This window comes from Rattus rattus, chromosome 14 (genome assembly GCF_011064425.1).
Source record: "Rattus rattus isolate New Zealand chromosome 14, Rrattus_CSIRO_v1, whole genome shotgun sequence".
NCBI classification, from domain to species: domain Eukaryota; kingdom Metazoa; phylum Chordata; class Mammalia; order Rodentia; family Muridae; genus Rattus; species Rattus rattus.
In genome coordinates, this window is record NC_046167.1 from 55,395,600 (window position 1) to 55,415,131 (window position 19,532).

Here is a 19,532-nt window from a genome sequence, read left to right on the forward strand (position 1 = left end):
TTGTAGGTTTTTGCTGGATTCTAGAATCTGAATCTAGTCACAGAGAAGTACTAGGTGATTCTAAGTTCAGGACAGTGTATGGAACAGATGACCTTGGATTTTCAAGTCATGTCACTATCATGTAAAACACAAGGTAAGCTAGGAGTGTTTTTAGATGAACAGAGGCTGTGCGTGATGTGTAAGGATAATGTGTAGTCCTCAACTGAATGGGAAAAATGCTATGAGACAATGACAGAGACTCAAAAAATGGAAGGTAGGTTTCAAATTAGCTGAGAGTGTTATACAATATGAAACCTTCATCCCTTATTTAAAAAGTAAACAAATGTCAATGGCTAACACAGCGTGCTATATACAGCGACTCTCAGATGACATAACTGGTTACTATAATATGCAATGAATATTTACACATGTGTTAGTAAGTACCAATATAAATTGATATTGTTATTGTCATTAGGAATCAAATATATCCTGTAAATCTACCAAGTAAATAGAATGTATAAAGTGATGGCTGATGTGGCTACTGCCACCCTCTTTGGCTGAGGGAATTTGATTATATGTCTGTCTCTAGGGTGTGCGCTCATTTCTGTAGCTTGTATACTTTGGTGTGTACCTGTAGAGTGAATGTTGCATGTGAGCTCTGTGAAGCTCTAAGGGTGAAACCCAAAACACTGTTTTTGGTTCTCAGACTATAGTGCCAAGGACATGAGCCCCTTTGCAGTTCTTCTATGCATTGTAGGATGGTTTCTTATGATATGAGGGTTCCTTTAACTTCTAGTCAACATGTCTTTGCTGTTGATCCCATTGGATTTTGGGTACCTTCTTGTAGAACACATGATGAAGGTCTGGGGTTACATGTCCCCTTCCTTATAGAAGTTTGTTGATAAGCACTGCTGAATGAGATAATATTACCACTTCATTCCACAGGGGAGGAAGTCTTTATATTCGTATGGGGCTGTACTTTTGTGTTGTGGGGCATATTGAATAAAGCACAAAGTTGTCTTCTTGGGGTGTTCTGGACACCATGTGATTCAAGTCGCTTCCTGTTAGGAGTACCAAATGGTATATTTATTAGTCTAAGTATTTTTGTGATAAATCTCTGTAGTATTCTTTGCTTCCTTTCCCTTCCTTTCCTTTCCTTTTCTCTCCTCTCCATTTTTTTCTTTCCAAATTCCCGGAGTGCTTCCTGATCCACTTTCATTGCAATTTACACTCAGCGTTCATATTATTACTCCTCAAAGCTCCATGCCTGGTGTCATTGAGACGTAGGCCCTGGCTCTGCACATCTCCCAACAGTGATGATACTTTATTTGAAAGAAGACATCCTGAAACTCAGATGAAAGCTGGTACTTGATATTTGCTGTCCAAAGGGGAAGTCTCAAGAAAGAAATCTATTCATTGAAATCACCTTTCTCCCCATCAAGCCCTGTCACTTCAATAGCTTTTGCTATTCCTCTCCCTATTGCTCATCACCTGAGTTTTTATATGTCTTTCAACAAGCAACAAAACCATAGCTCACGGTAGAGCAAGTCACACAGATCATCATCATCCATTTGAAGACAGAAAGGATTTAATGTGGAGATCCAAGGCTCTTTTGCAGGGACAAGGCTCTGCATTTACCTGTTCTCTTCTCAGTATACTGGTTTCCGGCAACCAGATTGTTGCTTGCCTGCATTTCTTTCTGGTACATTATAGTCATTGTGCAGTCCCTGTACTCTCAAGTGATCGCAGCTCATGTGGTAATGAAAAGAGGAGTTCCAAAGGGTCCTTTATCTGAGGTGAAACTCTAGCCTGTGAGTATCCCAGCAGAATTCTATCTAGGGCCCATTGCCATGTTTATTCCTAAAGCAGGTATTTGAAAGGGAGGTTTGGCCCCTGGAGGTTGGTCCACCTCTTTCCAGTGTATCTCTGTCCAGAGCTGGCTGCTGGGAAGGCTCCTGTTATACCTGGATTAAATCCTAAAGGATCAAAAAGATGGAAATGTCTGTGTTGCATGTCTCTCAGGGAAATTAAGGATGCCCACCAAGGGGAAGTCTTTGGCACTCACTTCATGTACTGTTGATTGACATGTACTTCAGAAACTTCTGTTCCTTTAAGTGCAGAAAGCCAAATCCTGGACCCATTAAAGAAAGGGCCTGGGCCCCAGGGAGCTCCATGAGATAAGGCAATGATATCTGTGCATGGTGAGGAGTGCACAGTGCAGAGCATGTTAAGAAAACTCTTCATAGCCGGTGGAACCTGGTGCACTGTCTGATCCAGACCATAGGAAACTTAAAAGCCAAGTCTGCCTTTGGATCATGTGAAGGACTTATTGACAGAATGTGTGGGGCCAAGGATGTATACACCTAGAAACATTTTTCCGGCAGTAGATCGATTTTGTTGCTCAACTGGAGAAGTCAATCATCTAGTGGCCTGTCCCAGAGGAAAAGTTTAAGAAGTGTGGCTGAAAGTAGGAGACCAGGGACCACATCCTAGGTAGGGAAAGGACAAATCAGAGTTGATGCCACTGCACAGGCCTTTCTAGGCCTGCTTCTGGGTACACAGTGTCTCTCTGGGCAATGGCTGCTTGCTCTTCCTGTGATGGTCAACGTAACTAATGATCCAGGGATGCAAAAGCTTTTATCCAGCACCACTGCCTAAGCACTCATCCTGTTAACTCATAGGGGAGGGGGGGAGTTCCATGTGTGTGTTCAGGTTATATCCGCATGACGACCATTTTTGGAGTTGCCAAAACCCAACATAGAATTTTCCTAGTATATCTGAGTACCTCTTTCTATAAGTCATTTTTTTGAGATTTCATGGACTATGGCAAAGTCAGTCTGCAAACAAGCACTTCCAAAATAGAAGGTCACAGATGGAATGCAGCTCTCCGGTGTTTGGAAAGACCTCAGCTAGCCCCTATGCATCAGTGTTTCCACATCAATCTGGTAAAGCCGCCAGTGGATATGTATTTGACTTGCCCATCAGTTTGAGTTCCAGCATCTGTAAAGCCTTGATACCAGTCTGGCAGTTCTGGGGCTTCACTGTGAGGCGTTAAATCAAACTGTATGGGGGAAATATCCTGGAATTGGTGGCATCCCATGAAATATATGCATCTTAATTGGTAAGTTTCAGTGTTTTGTGTACCAGTTGTCTTGGGCATATGTCTCCTAAAGTTGAAGAATTTTTAGAAATCAAACCCTTTTGACATGAAGAAAAAACATATTTAATATAGTACAAAAACTCATTTTAATAGGTAGTAATTTTCCTTTAGCCTATGCCTTCTAAGAAAATAATTGTTTAGCTTTCTACAACCCAATTGCTGGGGAAGAAGGCAAAGCAGAACAGTAGTAAGAGCTAGACCTTAGGCAGCCTGCACTCATGCCCATACCGCAGAGTGGGGAAATGAGGAAGACATCCCCTTCTTCCTCATGCTCCATTCTCTGGGTGATGATCCTTCTGGGGTGGCATCTGAGGTTATCTGTGAGCCTCAGTTGCTGGGAGTCAGCAGCATGGCTGCCTTTCTAGCCAGGCATGATAACTCACATCTTTATTCCAACTACTTTACATGGACAGGAAGACTGAGAGTTTAGAAACATTACTTGGTTTTATAATTATTTTGACCAAACCTGGCTAACAAGAGACCATGCCTTTCATAAGACAAAAACATTAAGTCACTTCTGTTAAAATGTCACCTCAAAGTGTATATGATCAATAAAATCACTTGCAGATACAAAACAAAGGGAAATTATCGAAAGCTCCATGTTAAATATGAAATTCTCTGTAGCAAGTAAAGAGAAAGTAAAGTTTTGAGACTTCTTTCTTTCACAGCGTCCTGCTATCTCTGCAGATTCATACTGAACATGAGGTATACACCAAATGCCTGGGACTCTCCTGGAGCTGTGTCAGTGATTAAGAGGCTAAGATGCTGTCCAAGTTGTCTCAGAAGTCTGGTGACAAATAAGAAGTTGGGACAGTGGGAAGAATTTGGGGAGGTGTGATTTCTGCAGAAGCGGATAGCAGCAGGGGTTAGCATATGTGCTGAAGAAGACTTTCGCCCATGCGCATGAGGTACACTGAGAAAGGGCCATCCAAACAGAGACATGCACAGATGGAAGGAGACCGTGGGGTACCATGTCACTTCAACAGCATCATGGTTGGCTGTACCTGTTTCCTTCCAAGTTCCTGGAGACCAGAGGCCACGGGAGGAGACTTAACAATTCGTGTCTAGTGTTGCTGTTAAATAGTAAATATTACCCATTATTGCTATAGTTTGTATTTCATTGAGCATTTATTTAGATCAGTGTTTGAGTTAAGTCCTTTAAAGTGAACCATGTCATAGAGTTCAGAGCTGTTAGCAAATACTAGATTATTTCTGATTCAATGATATATAATATTTTATGTAGTAAATTTATAAAATTTGCCTTGTTAGCCTGTTTGAACTGTACAGGTCACCATTGTTTTCAGTAGTTTCATCTCCTCTGTCACTAGCTCTGTGTTCATTAAGCAAACCCTCCCTGTCACCTCTCCCATCCTGTGACTACTATTGTCAGCTTGCTGTCCGCATGAGCGAGTCTTCTCTAGAGACCATACATTTTGTGCCTGGCTTCCTTGTGTAACATTCTCCTGACGAGAGCCATGCTTGCTCTGTAGTGTTTCAGAGCAGCACATTTTGGGGGCCAAATTATATTCTATTCTATGTAAATCATGCGGGGTTGGGGATTTAGCTTAGTGGTAGAGTGCTTGCCTAGAAAGCTCAAGGCCCTGGGTTTGGTCCTCAGCTCCGAAAAAAAGAAAGAAAAAAAAAATCAAGCATTCTACTCAATTCTTCATTTATTGAAATGCACATTAGCTATTTCCATCATTTGGCTCTGACCAGTACTACCCAACACCAGTATGCAACTGGGCGAGTGGGGGAAGGAAGTGAGAAATGAAGAGAAGGAAGGCAGAATGCACTACTCCAGCATATTATGAACCTACGTTAAAATTGAACCCAGGCATTGTGCACATTAAATGACTGCTGCACGTCTGAGCTGTTACCCTCAAACCCTAACTCAGTGACTTCTTAGGAGCCACCCAATATACTTTTTGTCTTTATTATTGTATGTGTGAAGCAGTTTCTCACTGTGGTTTTCATTCGAACTTCCTAATTACTAATGATGTCGAGTACCTTACTGTGTTCACCACATGTATATGGGAGGTGTTCAAATTGCTGCCCCCTTTCAGTAGGGTTGTTTGTGATTGCCTTGAGGGTTTTCCTTTTTACCTGAGGAGCCAGCCTTTGTCAACCCGTGGCAAGCCTTTGTTGCCATGCTTTAGGTTATGGTTTCATGTACAAAATAATCTAGATATTGATGAAAGTCAGTTTCTTTCTTGGGTTCCCTATGCATTTGGAGGTAGGGGACAATTACTTTCCCCATATAGTTTTTAAGAATTTTTAACTTTTTACTATTAAATTTAGATTTCAAATCTACTTTCGGTTTCAATAAAGTGTAAGGTAGGGTACAGACACGATGGCTCAGCTAGTAAAGGCAGTTGTAAGTACTTTGCTCTTCCTGATGCTCTTATAAATAAAGGGGGATTTTATTTAATTTTTCAGGTTGTTTATTATAAACATTTGGACATGTAATTGATTTTTGAAATTTTGGCTATATATTATACAGCTCTGTTGAAATTACAAGTTCATATTTTTTCATAGACTCATTAAAGTTTTCTATACAGAAAATTGTGTCATCTGTAGATAGAGATAATTATAGTTTGTAATTTGGATGTTTTTATTTCTTGTTCTTCTCCCATTGTTCTATTTAGACCCTGTGGATAGAAGTGGGGGAGTGAGCATCCCTGTCAGTTCTTCAACATTGAGTATGATGTTAGCTACGAGTTATTCACACATGATCTTCTTCATGTTGAGGAAATTCCATTGTGTCCTAATTATTAAAAATTTACTTAATCATGAAAGAATGTTGTGTTTTATCAGATGCTTTTTGGCATTAATTAGGATAATGGTGTATGTTCCTCCTGTTTCTACCAGCTTGCTATATCACACTATTTGGGTCTTATATTTTGAACTACCCTTGCATGCATTCCTGCACAAATCCCATTTGATCATAGTGTATAATCCTTTTAATATGCTGCTGAGTTTGGCTTGCTAGTAATTTGTTGAGGATTTATGCATCTGTGTTCATATGGGATATTGGTCTGCAATTTTTTTTTCTAGCATGCCCCTCTGAAATGTTATTTTACTTTAAAACTCTATTATCTTTAGTTTTAATGAATTTTCACTCTCGTATTATAACCGCTGAAAAAATTGTCTTCTGGGAATTCCTTTACTTTTTATAATAGTCAAGAATGCACACTGCAGAGAGAGAAAGAGCGAGAGAGGAGAGAGGAGAAGAGGAGAGAGAACACTGGAGCTTTGGTTATTATAGATTTTGAAACATTTGCTCTTATTTCTGTGTATGCATGTGGCTATGTGGCTGCTGCATGCATGTGAGTGTCGTGCCCATAGATGCAGAAGAGGCCATTGGATCTCCTTGCTGCAGTTAGACGGTGTGAGCTGCTGGGAGTGGCTCCAGAGATCCAAATTCAGATCCTCTAGGAAATCACCAGCCCCACTGAGCCATTTCTTTAGACCTAAATTATATTCCTAATGAAGGTTTTATTCTAATCAGGCCATTGACTATGTATTATAAATGGAGGACTAAAGTACTTCTTTCCTTCTGGGGAAAGAAGGGACCAATCTCCCAGTGTTGAGTGGGGATGTTGGTCTGTGTGCTTTTACTATTAAGTCTCCCTTTCCCTGGAATTTTATTTACTTTAAATGTTATCTTTAGTTTTATAATCTCTGTTTTTATCTTTCAATCTCTAGGGAAAACCAACTCCTGAAATCACATCTTTTAATGGGCACTAACTAGTATTGTTCTCTTTGTCCTCAGTAGCTATGGAGATGCGGCCTGTAGGACCAGGCTTCTCATAGGCACATCCATGGGTTAAAATCATCTAAGACTATAAGATCAATTCTTTCTCTGTTTTCACAGTGATAGTATCTTCTCTCCTTTCTTAACTCTCTGGTCCCTGGACTCTTACTCATTCTTCTCCTTCTGGGTAGTGAATGACTTATTATGAAGATGTTCAGCAACAATGAAAACATGAACTTTGTATCACAAAATGTTCAGTCAATGCTAATGGCAACCATTAGAGTGCAGGGTGCCTCTCATCACGGGGGTTCTGTTGGCAAGGATTCCTATTTACATTCTGGTCACTTTGCCTTCCCGGAGTCTATGGTTCTAGAATGAGGGGGAGGTGCTTCTGTAAGCTCTGTGTCACCTTGAACACCTGCCATTCATTCATTGTAATTCAGAAAGCTGAAGATTATTCCCACTTCACCTGACAGTGGTTTTCAGTTTTGTTTATTTATGGCTTGCACTCTTCCACAAAGAATTTGCAGCACTGTATATAATACATAGAAGAGGGTAAAATAAGTCGTTGAAATAATCAGTGTAGAGTAGAAATCAGGACATTAAAATAAAACTGGGGTAGGAGTTACATAGATTTTAAACCCTGGGCATTTTTTCAGTTGCTGAGTGGATGTACACGTTTGACTCTAAGTTTCCACAGAGCCAAAATAAAAAATGAATTTTTATGACTAATTGTGTAATGCACAACATCCTCAAAGTTAAGAAAAACAGGCCAGTTGTTCTGGAGGAAGCCTTCTCTGTTTATAAGGTTATAAGATCGCCTTAATAACTTAATGAACCATGATAATGCTGAGTGTATTCCAAATAAAACGGGATCAAATTTCATATAAATGGGACCAAAACAAAGTGTTATAATGGTGGAATTTGTTAGAGCTTAACAAGCAGATAGTGCTCTTTTTGAAAACTTCCATGGTGATTGATTGTCCCAACATAAGCAAGCTTTTATATTTTTTTGAAAAGTGCAGGTGTTTGGGGCAGGGTGGGGGGATTGTCTGCAGATACCTGGTGAAGCAAGATTTGTCAGATCTTAAAGTTGGAGTAATAAGTGTTGTAAGTTATCTGATATGGGTGCTGGGAGTCAAACTCCAATCGTCATTGAGATCAGTACAAGAATAGCGATGGGAATGAGCATGCTGGACTAGCTCTGGCATAAAGGTCATCTGGTGCTTACAAGCCACTTCTCAGCACACTGGGGTACTCGGGGAGTAAATGTTCCACAGGGTTATAAGGTTCTCTTTTCCTCTCGCAGCTCCCAAAGACGTCTTAAGACAAAATGGTTGCTTATGGCCAGCAAAGTCCATTCTTTTTACTTAGTGAAAATGGAATCTTAGCTAAAATGGGCTAATCATGGCAGTGAAATCTCATCCTTTATTCATCCTTTATGGGGCCTCACCATATTAAGGGAGGACTTTCTTGAGGACTTGCACATGAGTTGGGGGTCTTGAGCCACCCTTGACTACCATAGAACCCTGTGCGTCATTGGTGTCCAATTGGAATGGTGTTTCTCCATGAGCTCTTTATGTAAGCTTTTCTAGCTGTACAAATGACTCCCATGCCTTCCTCCACATCGGGCTTTGTATCACTTTTTATTCTGCCTTATATATGTGAAATACAGTCTTAAAGTTCATGTCTGTGTCATACTATATATCTGGACAGGACCCTTTATCTTTGGAATAAACGTTACTGAATGAATATACATTTCTTCCCACATTCTTGAGATAACTTAAGAAGAATAAAAATGGCATTTTTAAAAAGGTGAAGGGTTTTTTAACTGAATTTTTTCTCATATAACATATTTTAGTTGCATGTTCCCTTCCCTCTACTCCTCCCAGTTCTTCCCCGCCTTCCATCAACAAACAGGCTTCTAACAGATAATATAATATAATATAATATAATATAATATAATATAATGATGAAACAAAGACAGGCACATCAGAATAGGACAAAACAGACAACCAAGCACAGGAGAAGAGCCTCATTAAAGGAACGGGAAACAGATAAAGATCTAGAGACCCACGTGCTGGCACACTTAAGAGTCCCTTAAAAACACAAAACCAGAAGCTATAATTCATATACCATGGACCTGTGGTGGGGGAGGAGAGAGAGAGAGAGAGAGAGAGAGAGAGAGAGAGAGAGAGAGAGAGAGAGCGCACGCATTAACAAAAGGAGAAGAAGAAACAGCCATTTTATAAGGAACCTCCAGGATGGCATTGAGTTCATTTCTGTTGGCATCTACTGCTGCTATGCAGTCTAACCTTCAGAGGAGTTCATTCCCCGAGCCTCCCTTGGAGAGAACTAGACTTTCATTTGCCAGTGGTTATCAGTTGGTGATAGCCTCTGATTTAGAGATGCGGGCCCTATCTTAATAGCCTGATATTGTTTTCTTACTGTCAGCCATCTGCTGCGGCACTTGTTGAAGATGCATCTCTGTTTGCCACTTAGGGAGAGTCTTATCTTCCTTTCTCTTAAGTGGTCTGCACACAGGGAACCAATGTTTGAATCAGAGCAAACACTGATGGTAAAAATCTTAATTCAGAGGTGGAAGCCAAGCCATGGACTTGGAGCTGGGGTTGCGACTCCGTAGGTAAAGTACTTGCTGTGCAAGCATGAGGACCCGAGTGTGGATCCAGACCTAATGAAACTCCAGTCGGCAGTGAATGCCTATAATCCTGATCTGAGAAGACAAAGAGCAGAGGGTCTATGGGGCTTGCTGGCCAGCCAGTCTCACGGAATCAGGGAGTTTCAGGTTCATTAAGAAACCCTATCTCAAGAATAAGGTATGGAGGTTAGCAATGATTTTTTTCATTCTCTCAGAGGGCCCAGGTTCAGTCCCCAGCACCCATCTGGCAGCTCAAGAGCATCTGTTGCACCAGAGGCAATCGAGAGGCTCTATTGCCATCTTTTGGCTTCTGTGGGAACTGCATACATATATGGTTCACCCATGAACATACAGGCAGACACCGTTGGCCTCTGTGAGCATTGCACATATATAGTGCACATCAAATCCAAATGCAAATGCAAGCAAAACAACCATACACGTAAAATAAGAATAAGCATAAACAAATCTTTAAAAAATAAGATAACAAAAGGAACTAAGAAGGTACCTGATGTTGACCTCTGGCATCAACCCAAATGAGAAGATGAACAAACCTCCCTTTGCAAACCTCCCTTTGGACTTTATTGAGGCATCAATGACACTGCCTGGGTGGTATGATTCCACAAAACTTCCATGGGGGATATAAGAATTATAAAAAAAAAAGAAAAGGGTAAAATGAACGTTGTCTTGGATGAGTCCATAGCAGTCTTCATCCCTGCCACTAGGAGGCACCATTCAGCACTGCCAGTCTTCAGAGAGCACCAGGCATCGGTGTGATCTCAGTGCTCCTAAACAGACATTTTTGCTTTGTTTCTGGTCATAGCTGGTGCTCAGGATCGGATCGGCTGGGCTTTTGGCCTGGGATTAGAGAGACTGGCTATGGTCCTCTACGACATCCCGGACATCCGCCTTTTCTGGAGTGAGGATGAGCGCTTCCTGAAGCAGTTCCGCCTGTCAGACATCAATCAGAGCGTCAAGTTTCAGGTAGGATGGCTAATAAGAATTAGGATGTTGTCAATATAAAAGGTCATTAAAATCTAAGACGTTCTCCTACTTTAAAACTGTTGAATTTTTAAATAATATTTTAAAATCAGGGTGATAAATTTGATAGTCAACTTGATGGGATTTAAAGTCACCACAGAAACAAATCTTTGAGCATTTCTTTAAGGAATTATCTGGATTAAGTAAACCAAGATAAAGCACCTACCCTAAATGTGGACAGTGCCATTCGCAGAGCTGCAGTTGTCTGCCTCAATTAAAAGGAGAAGTAACTGTGCATAACTACCCGTACTCTCCCTTGCTGGCCTTGGACAAATTAGGACCAACTGTCTTCTGCTTCTTCTGCTGTCCCTGCCATAGTGGGCTAATCCCTGGATCTTTAAACCAAAATAAACCCTCCATTTTAAATTAGATTTAATTCATGTTTTTACTAATTCTTAAATAATCTGATGCATTGTATTTGATCATATTCATCTTCTCTCCCAATTCCTCCCAGATCCACTACCCATCCTATACCCATCCAATTTTGTGACCTACTTAAGAAAATAAAACATAAATAAAACGAGACAGTTCCATTAGTGTTGGGTTTGCAGGCGTTCACTGGGGTGTGTGTATTCCATCTACCAGGCACCGCACCTTTAAAGAAAGCTAACTCTCCTCCGGCAGCTCTTTACCAATAGCTTCTCTTCTAGGGAATTCAAACTCACTTTCCCTCCTTATACTTGGAATTTCATCTGGCCTGACAGTGCACTGGTCTTGGGACAGTGCAACTGTCCTGTTGTGTCTGGAAAGCATTGTTTTGTTGTAGTTAGCCACCACCTGTGGCTTTTACAATGTTTTCACTAATTTGCAATGATTCTCTGATACTTAGAAGGAAAGAACGTGTTATAGATGTCTCATTTTAGTCTGAGCACCCTACAGTCTATTATTCTCTTCTCCTGGACCAGTTGTAGGTCACTATCTGGGGGTGGGGATTCTCTCATGAGGTTTGCGAAATATACTAATATGTACATATAATGGTAAGTCAATGAGTTATTTTAATATCATGTCCTGGTATTGGAGAAATAGCAAGTTGTTCCATAGGCCCTGTGTTCTGTCAAACCATAGGATTTTAGCCCTTATAATGATGCGACATATGGCTTCCACCTTGTAAAGCAGGCCTTAAACCTAATCGAATATTTGTTGGTTGCTCCTATGGCATTCATGCCACTGTAGCACCAGTGGGCATAGCCAGACAATCAGGTTGTTATTGTAGCTCCCAGGTTTCATATCTGAGAAAGACTACTGGTAGCTTGTTTCCATTTACTAATATGCATAATACTAACACTATGGAAGCCGGTCATTAGGGATAAATTTCCAGATATCTACTAGTCTGATTTCTCCGTATTCTATTACTCTCTATAGATCGGTGTATCTTTAGCGATAAGACTTGGAATGTAACCAAGAGCAACAGCAAACACCTGTAATGTATGAAGGTCTGTGGGACATTACTGGCCAACAATTCCAAAAGGGGTAACCCATTCCTGGCATTGGGCTTTCAATCTACTAGCCTATGGTGTCTATACGGGACATTGTTGTTCTCTTAAGAGTATAACTCTATTTAAACACACACACATTCTCTCTCCATGTATATGTATGTTTTGTACATATATACAATGTCAGTTTGATGCAAATCTAAAGAAATCTGGAAAGAAAGGATAAAACTTGAGAAAACATCTCTATAAGATTAGCCTGTAGGGCATATCAGTAGGGCTTCTTTTATTTTAAATCAATGGTTGGTGTGTAAGGGTCCTATCACTGTGACCAGTGCTATCTCAGAGTGAGTAGTCCTGTGCGTACAAGAATGCCAGCTGTGCAAGTCAGGAAGCACCAACCCTCCATGCTTTCTGCTTTGGTTCGTACCTTCAGGTTCTGCGCTGTTTCTGCCTGACTTCCTTCCTGACTGCAGTGTAGCCTCTGAAAGCCGTGCCATGACCCATTAGTTTCTTCATTCAATAACTAACCCCAAGACCACTTGTCCACTTTGAGGTGTTTGTTATAAATACTACCTTGCTTCAGGATTCCAAAGTATGTATCAATTTCTCTTGTTGCCTTGACACATAACTACAAATTTGGAGGCGTAAAACATGGTGTTGTCTCATTTACGGGGGTGGTCTGGCACTTTGGAGTCAAGGCGGAAGTAGGCATGGTTCCTTAGGGGTTTCCAGGGGGCAGTCTGCTTCTGTATTTTTGCCAGCTCTCCAGACCCCTAATAGGACTACAAACCACATGGCCTTTTTACCTCCTGAAATCTGATCATTTTCTCTGAAATTTTGCCCCCTCCTTATAAGGACTCTTATGATTTAATACTGCTACTAACAGTTCAGGATATGTTCCCTATCCCAAGACATTTATCTGATTTTTTGTTGGTTTGTTTTGTTTTGCTTGAGAAAGGTCTAACTATGTTGACCTTCCTTGCCTTGAAGTGGCAGTATAGACCAGGCTGTCCTTCCAAGTGATGCACCACCATGCCCAGCCTCTCCAGACCTTTCTTAGATCCCTTTGTAAAGATCTTGGTACATCTGTCTCGGCAAAGGACCATATTCACAAGTTCTAGCGGTCTAGATGCCTTTCAGGTAGCATATTTTGCCTGCCTCTCTCCTTTTCAAATAACGTTGCTTGCCATCAGCTAGTCTAGTTCTGTTAGTAGCACTTTTTACTATTTTCATACAGTTGCCATGTTTATGTCCCTTAGAAGGAACTGGGAGCCTCTTGTCACAGCTGTCTATGATCCTAGAGAACACTCCCCTGACTAGAAGAGCAGACTTGTTAAGAAAATCCTGCAGCTGTGATCGTGTGGCTTATGACTTCTCTGGCCATGAACTTCTAGAATCTTGTGTTGGGAGGGATCTGTCTTCTTTATCTTCCCTTGGGTCCTAACATATGCCTCAGGCTCTCTTGGCCTCAGTAGTTGTAGCCTCTGCATCTCCACGGTCTTGTAAATTAGCTCCTGGCTATGAGAGTGTTCTGGCTGCAAGGGCAGTCTCTGATTTAGAGCACCCGGAGGCCTTATCTAGGAGACTCTTGTAACACTTCGAGAACCATTTCTTAGATTTAGTAAGGAGTAAACTTGACTTATGACATTTTAATTTTTGGTCTTCAACATGCATACTTTGATCAAAGATTTGCACATGACAGTTCTCTTTGCCCCCTCCTCCCCCAATAATGCTTTCGATAAGTAGACAGACATTGTGGATGCTTTGTCATGCAAGTGTTCTCTTGCTCTGCACCAGGGCCCCATGTGCATGTACCATTGTGGGATGTTTTTCTGAACTCCCAGGAAGTTTCAAGTACGTATTAGTGCCCTAAATTGAGTGCACAATTAATCAGCCTGTATATTTCCTTCAAGTTTTTTGAAACAGTCTACAACTCTGAGGTCAATATTTAGCCATATGCAGTATTAATACGTCATGCATTTTATTTACATAGCTTGCTTAACTATTATTAATCACATGTCTGTCCATAGTAGTTTACCAATTATTTAGCAATTGTGGCTGTTTCCTTTTCTGCCAGATGAGGGGTCTTTGAAGTTTGGCTTCACTGTCTCTATACTATGCTATTCCTAAACTTGGGTAATGCTCCCTTTGGCCTTGCCCTGTGACATCACTGAGAAGGTGTTACTGCTTTAACCTCTTCAACAAGCCTGTGAGTTAAAAACTGATACCCCCCACTTCAGTATCAGCCTTGCCCTAGTGTATTACTCAGTTAGGACTTCAGCAGGTTATTTTTTAAGCTTAATTGACTTAAAACTCACGGATAGATTATTCATATTCAAAGCATATTGTACCTGTATGTAAATATGTAAACTACCAGGTTTACTAACCTCCTTTATGAATCTAATCACAAAGAACACTTATTAATGATTGTCAAACTTTAATGTCCAAACGAGTCGCCTGTGGATCCTGACAAACATAGCTTCTGTGTAGGCCTGGGAGGTTGGATTTCCTCCTACCTGTATGTTGTTGCTATGCTGAGTCCACACACTCTGAGTGGCAGCAGGGACCTCACCTGCTCAGTGAGGTCAGACCTTCCAGCCTGGTTCTGAGGCTTCTTCTTCTTTACATTCTCCTTATGAATTTAGCATTACTCTTTTATAAGCAGATCTGTAAACCTTTCTTCTTGCCCTAATTTTTTAAGTTTTTAAGAATTGCAGTTAGTTTTACTCTCTTTAAATTTTTGATGAACTGCAGAAGATTTCTTCTTTCCCTGTCCTCGCCTCTCCTCCCCGTTCCCTCCTCTCCTTCATTGGTACTTGTATTTCTCCTTTATCTTTATGCTGAAAGTGACGACATGTGAGTCCTTAGATCAGAATGAATATCAACTAGAGATAATGAAATAAGAATTTTAAAAAATAAATAGACAAAGGATTTGGGATTCCGGCATCAGCAGGTGGGAGCTGTGTTGGTTTATGGCATCCACACAGTCTTGGGGGAAGTCAGCTATGCCCAGTTGCCCAGGGAAACTCAGTTTCTCTGTGCCTTCTTAAGGCAGCAGTCATCAGCTATTATGTGAGGACTGGAGGTTTTAAAAGGGTGCATTGTATATTGGCTCTTTCCCCTAAGTATCTATACTGATGAGTAGGCATAATTCAGTAATTCCTCTGCATGTGATCATAAAATCTTTATTATTTGTCTGTGTGTGTGTGTGTGTGTGTATGTGTGTGTGAGAGAAAGAGAGAGAGACAGAGAGAGAGAGACAAAGACAGAGACAGAGAGAGAGAGAGAGAGAGAGAGAGAGAGAGAGAGAGAGAGAGAGAGAGAGAGAGAGAGAACACTTGCTGTGCTGTGTAGGTGGAGTCAAAAGGACAGCTTTTGAGAGTCTCTTCTTTCTTCCCACTGTGGGTTCTTGGATTCCAACTCAGGCTGTCAGCTTGGGTTACAATCACTTTTACCTGCTGAGCCATCTCCCCAGTCCTGTACATGGTTATCTTAAAACACTAGAACACTTGGCACTTACTGAATCCTGTATGGAAACCATGAATTAATACTTTACCTCTTACACCCATGCTGCAGCCAATGGATTTGGTGGATACTATGGATGTAGTCTATAGACATGAAAGTGAGGCTTGCAACCGCCATAATAACTCTACTTACTACTCAGTGACAGCGAGAATTTTAAGCCAAGCTACACAGCTGTTAATTTTCAGTAAGCTCTATTTTTATCTGTACATGGTACTAGTAGACATAGAGACACTAGGGTGAAATTCTTAGCTCTCAACTCCAAGATGTGTCTGACCTACAGGAAGAAACATTTATTGAGGCATGTCAGATAACAGAGCTGAGGTGGACGTACACACAGGCCTGTCATTATCATAAGCGGTGGCTGGTAGAGACTTAAAGTAGGAAGTACCTTCTCCTCCATAGTACTTCCACCTGCTACGTCACATGACCCTGAGAATCTCAAGAGTTTCAGTGCATTGCAGTGACATTTCTTTTTACTGTGTATAGTATATATGCATTTTTTCTTCTTAATCAAAATTAAAGGGTTTTCTTCTTGTGTTGTTGTTTTTGGTTTGTTGTTGTTGTTTCTGGAAAAGAGATGGTTCTTCCAAGAAGAAAGGGCCACAGGAATACAAAGGAAGATGGGAAAACAGCTCTGTGTGCGTTGAGTAAGCGGCATTGGCTCACAGGTGTTGCAGCAGGAAGATCAGGCACAGCTGGGGCCATTCTGTCTCATGGTGGCGAGGCTTTCTATTTCTATTCGTTCCCCTCTTCCCTTTCTTCCCTCCAACCCCTCTCAAATCTGTAGCCTTCTTTTCTTTATTATTATTTTATATGCTTATAAATACAACCTGCTGTGTCTGTTAATGCTGCTCTTGTGGATATGATTTCTGGGCTGACCACCTGGTATGGGAAAGGTTTCAGAGACTCATTCCTGAAGAAGACAGAGCTCTCTCAGCAGTCACTATTGCCTGTAGTTCTTTGTCTGCAGATGAGGCCACCTGAGATTCCCCTCTTCCACATTAGCACTTGGATTGGTGTTGCCATTGCTCAGGTCTAGTGTAGGCAGCCATGTTGCTGAGATATGGGGGAAGCTTCCCTGTCATATCTAGAAGACACAATGTCACAGCTGAGTTCCTTGTCCTCTGACTCTTAAAAGTCTTCCCACCTTCTTGTCCGAGATGTCCCCATAGGCTTAGGTTTAACAGTTTTGTTCTAGATGTTTCACTGGGGCTATACACCCCACGAGTGGTTGTTCTCTGCATTTTAACCAGGTGTGGGTTTCTGTTATGATCTCCATCTACTGCACAGAGAAGGTCCTTTAATGAGTGTAAGTGAGAGTCGTACTTATCTGTGGGTATAAGAATTGAGAATGCAGTTAGGAATTCTGCTGGTGCAGTAAACTGTTGTTAGTAGGTTCTCCTTTAGGATGCATGGCCTCACTAGTTCTGGACCTACCCAGCTGTCTTCACAAGGCCTTGTCCTGTCATTCCTCACACCGTATCTGCCCTCAGGGTCCATACATGCTGGTATACTTGCACTGAATCTCAGCCTGGTGAGTCCTCCTTCTGCCTAAGCCTGTAGTATCCTCCCATCATTAAATAGAGCCCAGATCCCACACCCAGACTTAGACCTATTCTTTCCCAACATCTAGGATTAGGTCAGGACATGCATTTTCTGTCTACCCAGACCCTTTGTTCATCAGATTTATTTTACTGTATGTATATGGGTGTTTTACCTCCGTGGGTGTCTGCCCACTACACCGCTGTAGAAAACACTTGTCCCTCCCCTAGTGACCATGAACTACTTACAGCTTCCTCAAGCAGGTATGGGCACCTCTGGTTGTAATTTTTTTTTAGCTATTAATAAAATATGTTTATTTAATGTTAGACATTAAATCTTGCCACCATCTATAAAATTGACCAATGGGCAGCATTAAGAATTATCTGTTCAGATCAGCTGCGGGCTTTTATTCCTATTACTGAGAGAAGAGAAGGCATGATTTGCCATACAGAATCATCTAAACTGGATACTAATAATTGATAGCAGAATTTTAGAAAGATTTATCAGAGTAGGCAGGAGCTGACTTAGAAACAATGTGCCATTTAAGTGGTAATGGACGGGCTTATGGGTTTTTTTTTCCTAGATGTGATATGGGAATAGATTATTGTATAAAGAAGGACCAGAGTAGTCGTAGGAAGGCTTCACTGAGAGAAGACCCAGTTTGGAAATGGTATAGCTAAGAACAGTAACAACAAAACTGCATGGACACCTGCACTCCGGAACCCTGAATGGCTTTGCTCACAGTTGTCCCTCAAGCCTGAAAGATGGCACAGAAGCATTACCGGTTACCACAGACAACAAGAGGGAATGCACACTTTTAATCACCACCCCCCCCCTTATTTTTTGAATATGAGGAAAGGACTGCCAGGGGTCTTCACCTGACTTTCCTCACATCTCAAGGTAGCTACAGTGGTCTAGAAGTCCCACTTACTATCTGTAATATCTAGATTGTGCTCTTGTCTGCAAAGCTTTCACTGTAGAACTGTAGAATCAACCAGGTGCACACGATCAGACTGTATCCAAAAAGATACTGCTCAGTACTGACCCCGTTTTTAATAGTCATTTATGAAATAGAATGATAAACTTCTTATAATATTATTCTGCCTCAAATCATTCTCTCTGACTAGAGCCTGGAATCATCTCTCTTACTTTGTGGCTTTGAACTCTGCTTCAACAATTTCCTTTTGTCTAGAATAAACTTCACTTTCACAGAACAAGCATGCTGTTTGTGGTTTTGGAGCATTGTTTTCTGTTTAAACTAAGGGTCATCCTAGAGTCTTACACTAAAACAACTGTATTAGCCCCAAAGAAAAAAGGTCATTCTGCCTAGGAATTCAACTTTCAGAGTTTTGAAAAAACTAAAAATGTTGATCCATGAATTGCAACAGAACATCCAAACTTTATATTAATGAGCTGACACCAAATTAGATTAAAGTAATTTGCCTATAAGAGTAACTAGCAGAGAAGGTAAATGTAGTTTAAAGTGTCTTTATTTCTTGGTTTATAAGAACATGCAGGTCTCCCCAGTTATTCAGTCAGAAGCATGTCCTGTCCTCGTGCACAGAGGATAAGCAGGGAATTTAGATTCATCTGCGATGGCAGGACTTAAAAGATGTCACATTAAAACGGAGAAATGACAATGACTTCACAAGTAAATTGTGGCACAGCTTTTCAAACTGTGCAGTTATATTGACATATTTTATGTGTAATCTGATGAGCTCAAAAATTAAGAATTTGGCTAAAGAAACCACTAATGTATATAGTGGATGGCTTAATTATTTCTCCTATCACTTGGATAATTAATGAATCAAAAGTATCCTTTCAGGGAATGGGAAGAATTTATTTTCTCAAGGGTTTCTCTGTGAGATGTATAATGATTCTGAGATGTAACTTGCTGCTCAAGTGTAGTGAGTATGAAGAGGTAGCCCTTGAGAGGCAGGCTTGCCACAGTGCGAGCCCCAGCCTCACTGCAGTTCCAGACTTAATTCTATTTCTTTCCATTCCTTTTTGAAAATGATAAAACATTGTAGACAAATATATATCCCTGTGATTTGCTCAGAGCCCTGTAGACCTGGAAGATGGCCGTCCTGTTGTCTCCGTAGCTCTTCCTTTCTATCTGTGCCACATGGAGAGGAGCAACTGAGGAATTCAGTCCTTTGCCTTCCAGGTGACACTGTTCTGCTCTGCTGACTGATGTCACCACCTGCTTCATCACCATGCTTGCCGTTCTCGTTATTGCTGCACATGGTTCATGTCTAAAGACGGTGTCTAGGGTCGCCTCGGAGTTTTCTTCATAGAATGAATGCACTTAAAAGAGAATCTTTGTAAAAAAAAAAAAAATCCAGAAACCAAATTCTAAAACCAATATGGAGATGCAGAGGGCCTGTATTGGCCAGGTAATAATCGACAAAGTTTGAGAATTTGTTAACCGCGTGCAGAGAT

At 41.0% G+C, this 19,532-nt stretch overlaps 1 protein-coding gene across 1 annotated transcript in view; it reads left to right on the forward strand.

Moving 5' to 3' along the window:
• Nucleotides 1-19,532, forward strand: part of Fars2 (phenylalanyl-tRNA synthetase 2, mitochondrial) — a 372,370-nt gene that overhangs the window by 173,562 nt on the left and 179,276 nt on the right. Inside the window, exons 5-6 of the mRNA XM_032885023.1 lie at nt 10,373-10,533; nt 16,124-16,186. Of these exons, the coding sequence (XP_032740914.1) occupies nt 10,373-10,533; nt 16,124-16,186 (224 nt within the window). The remainder of the gene's footprint in view (nt 1-10,372; nt 10,534-16,123; nt 16,187-19,532) is intronic.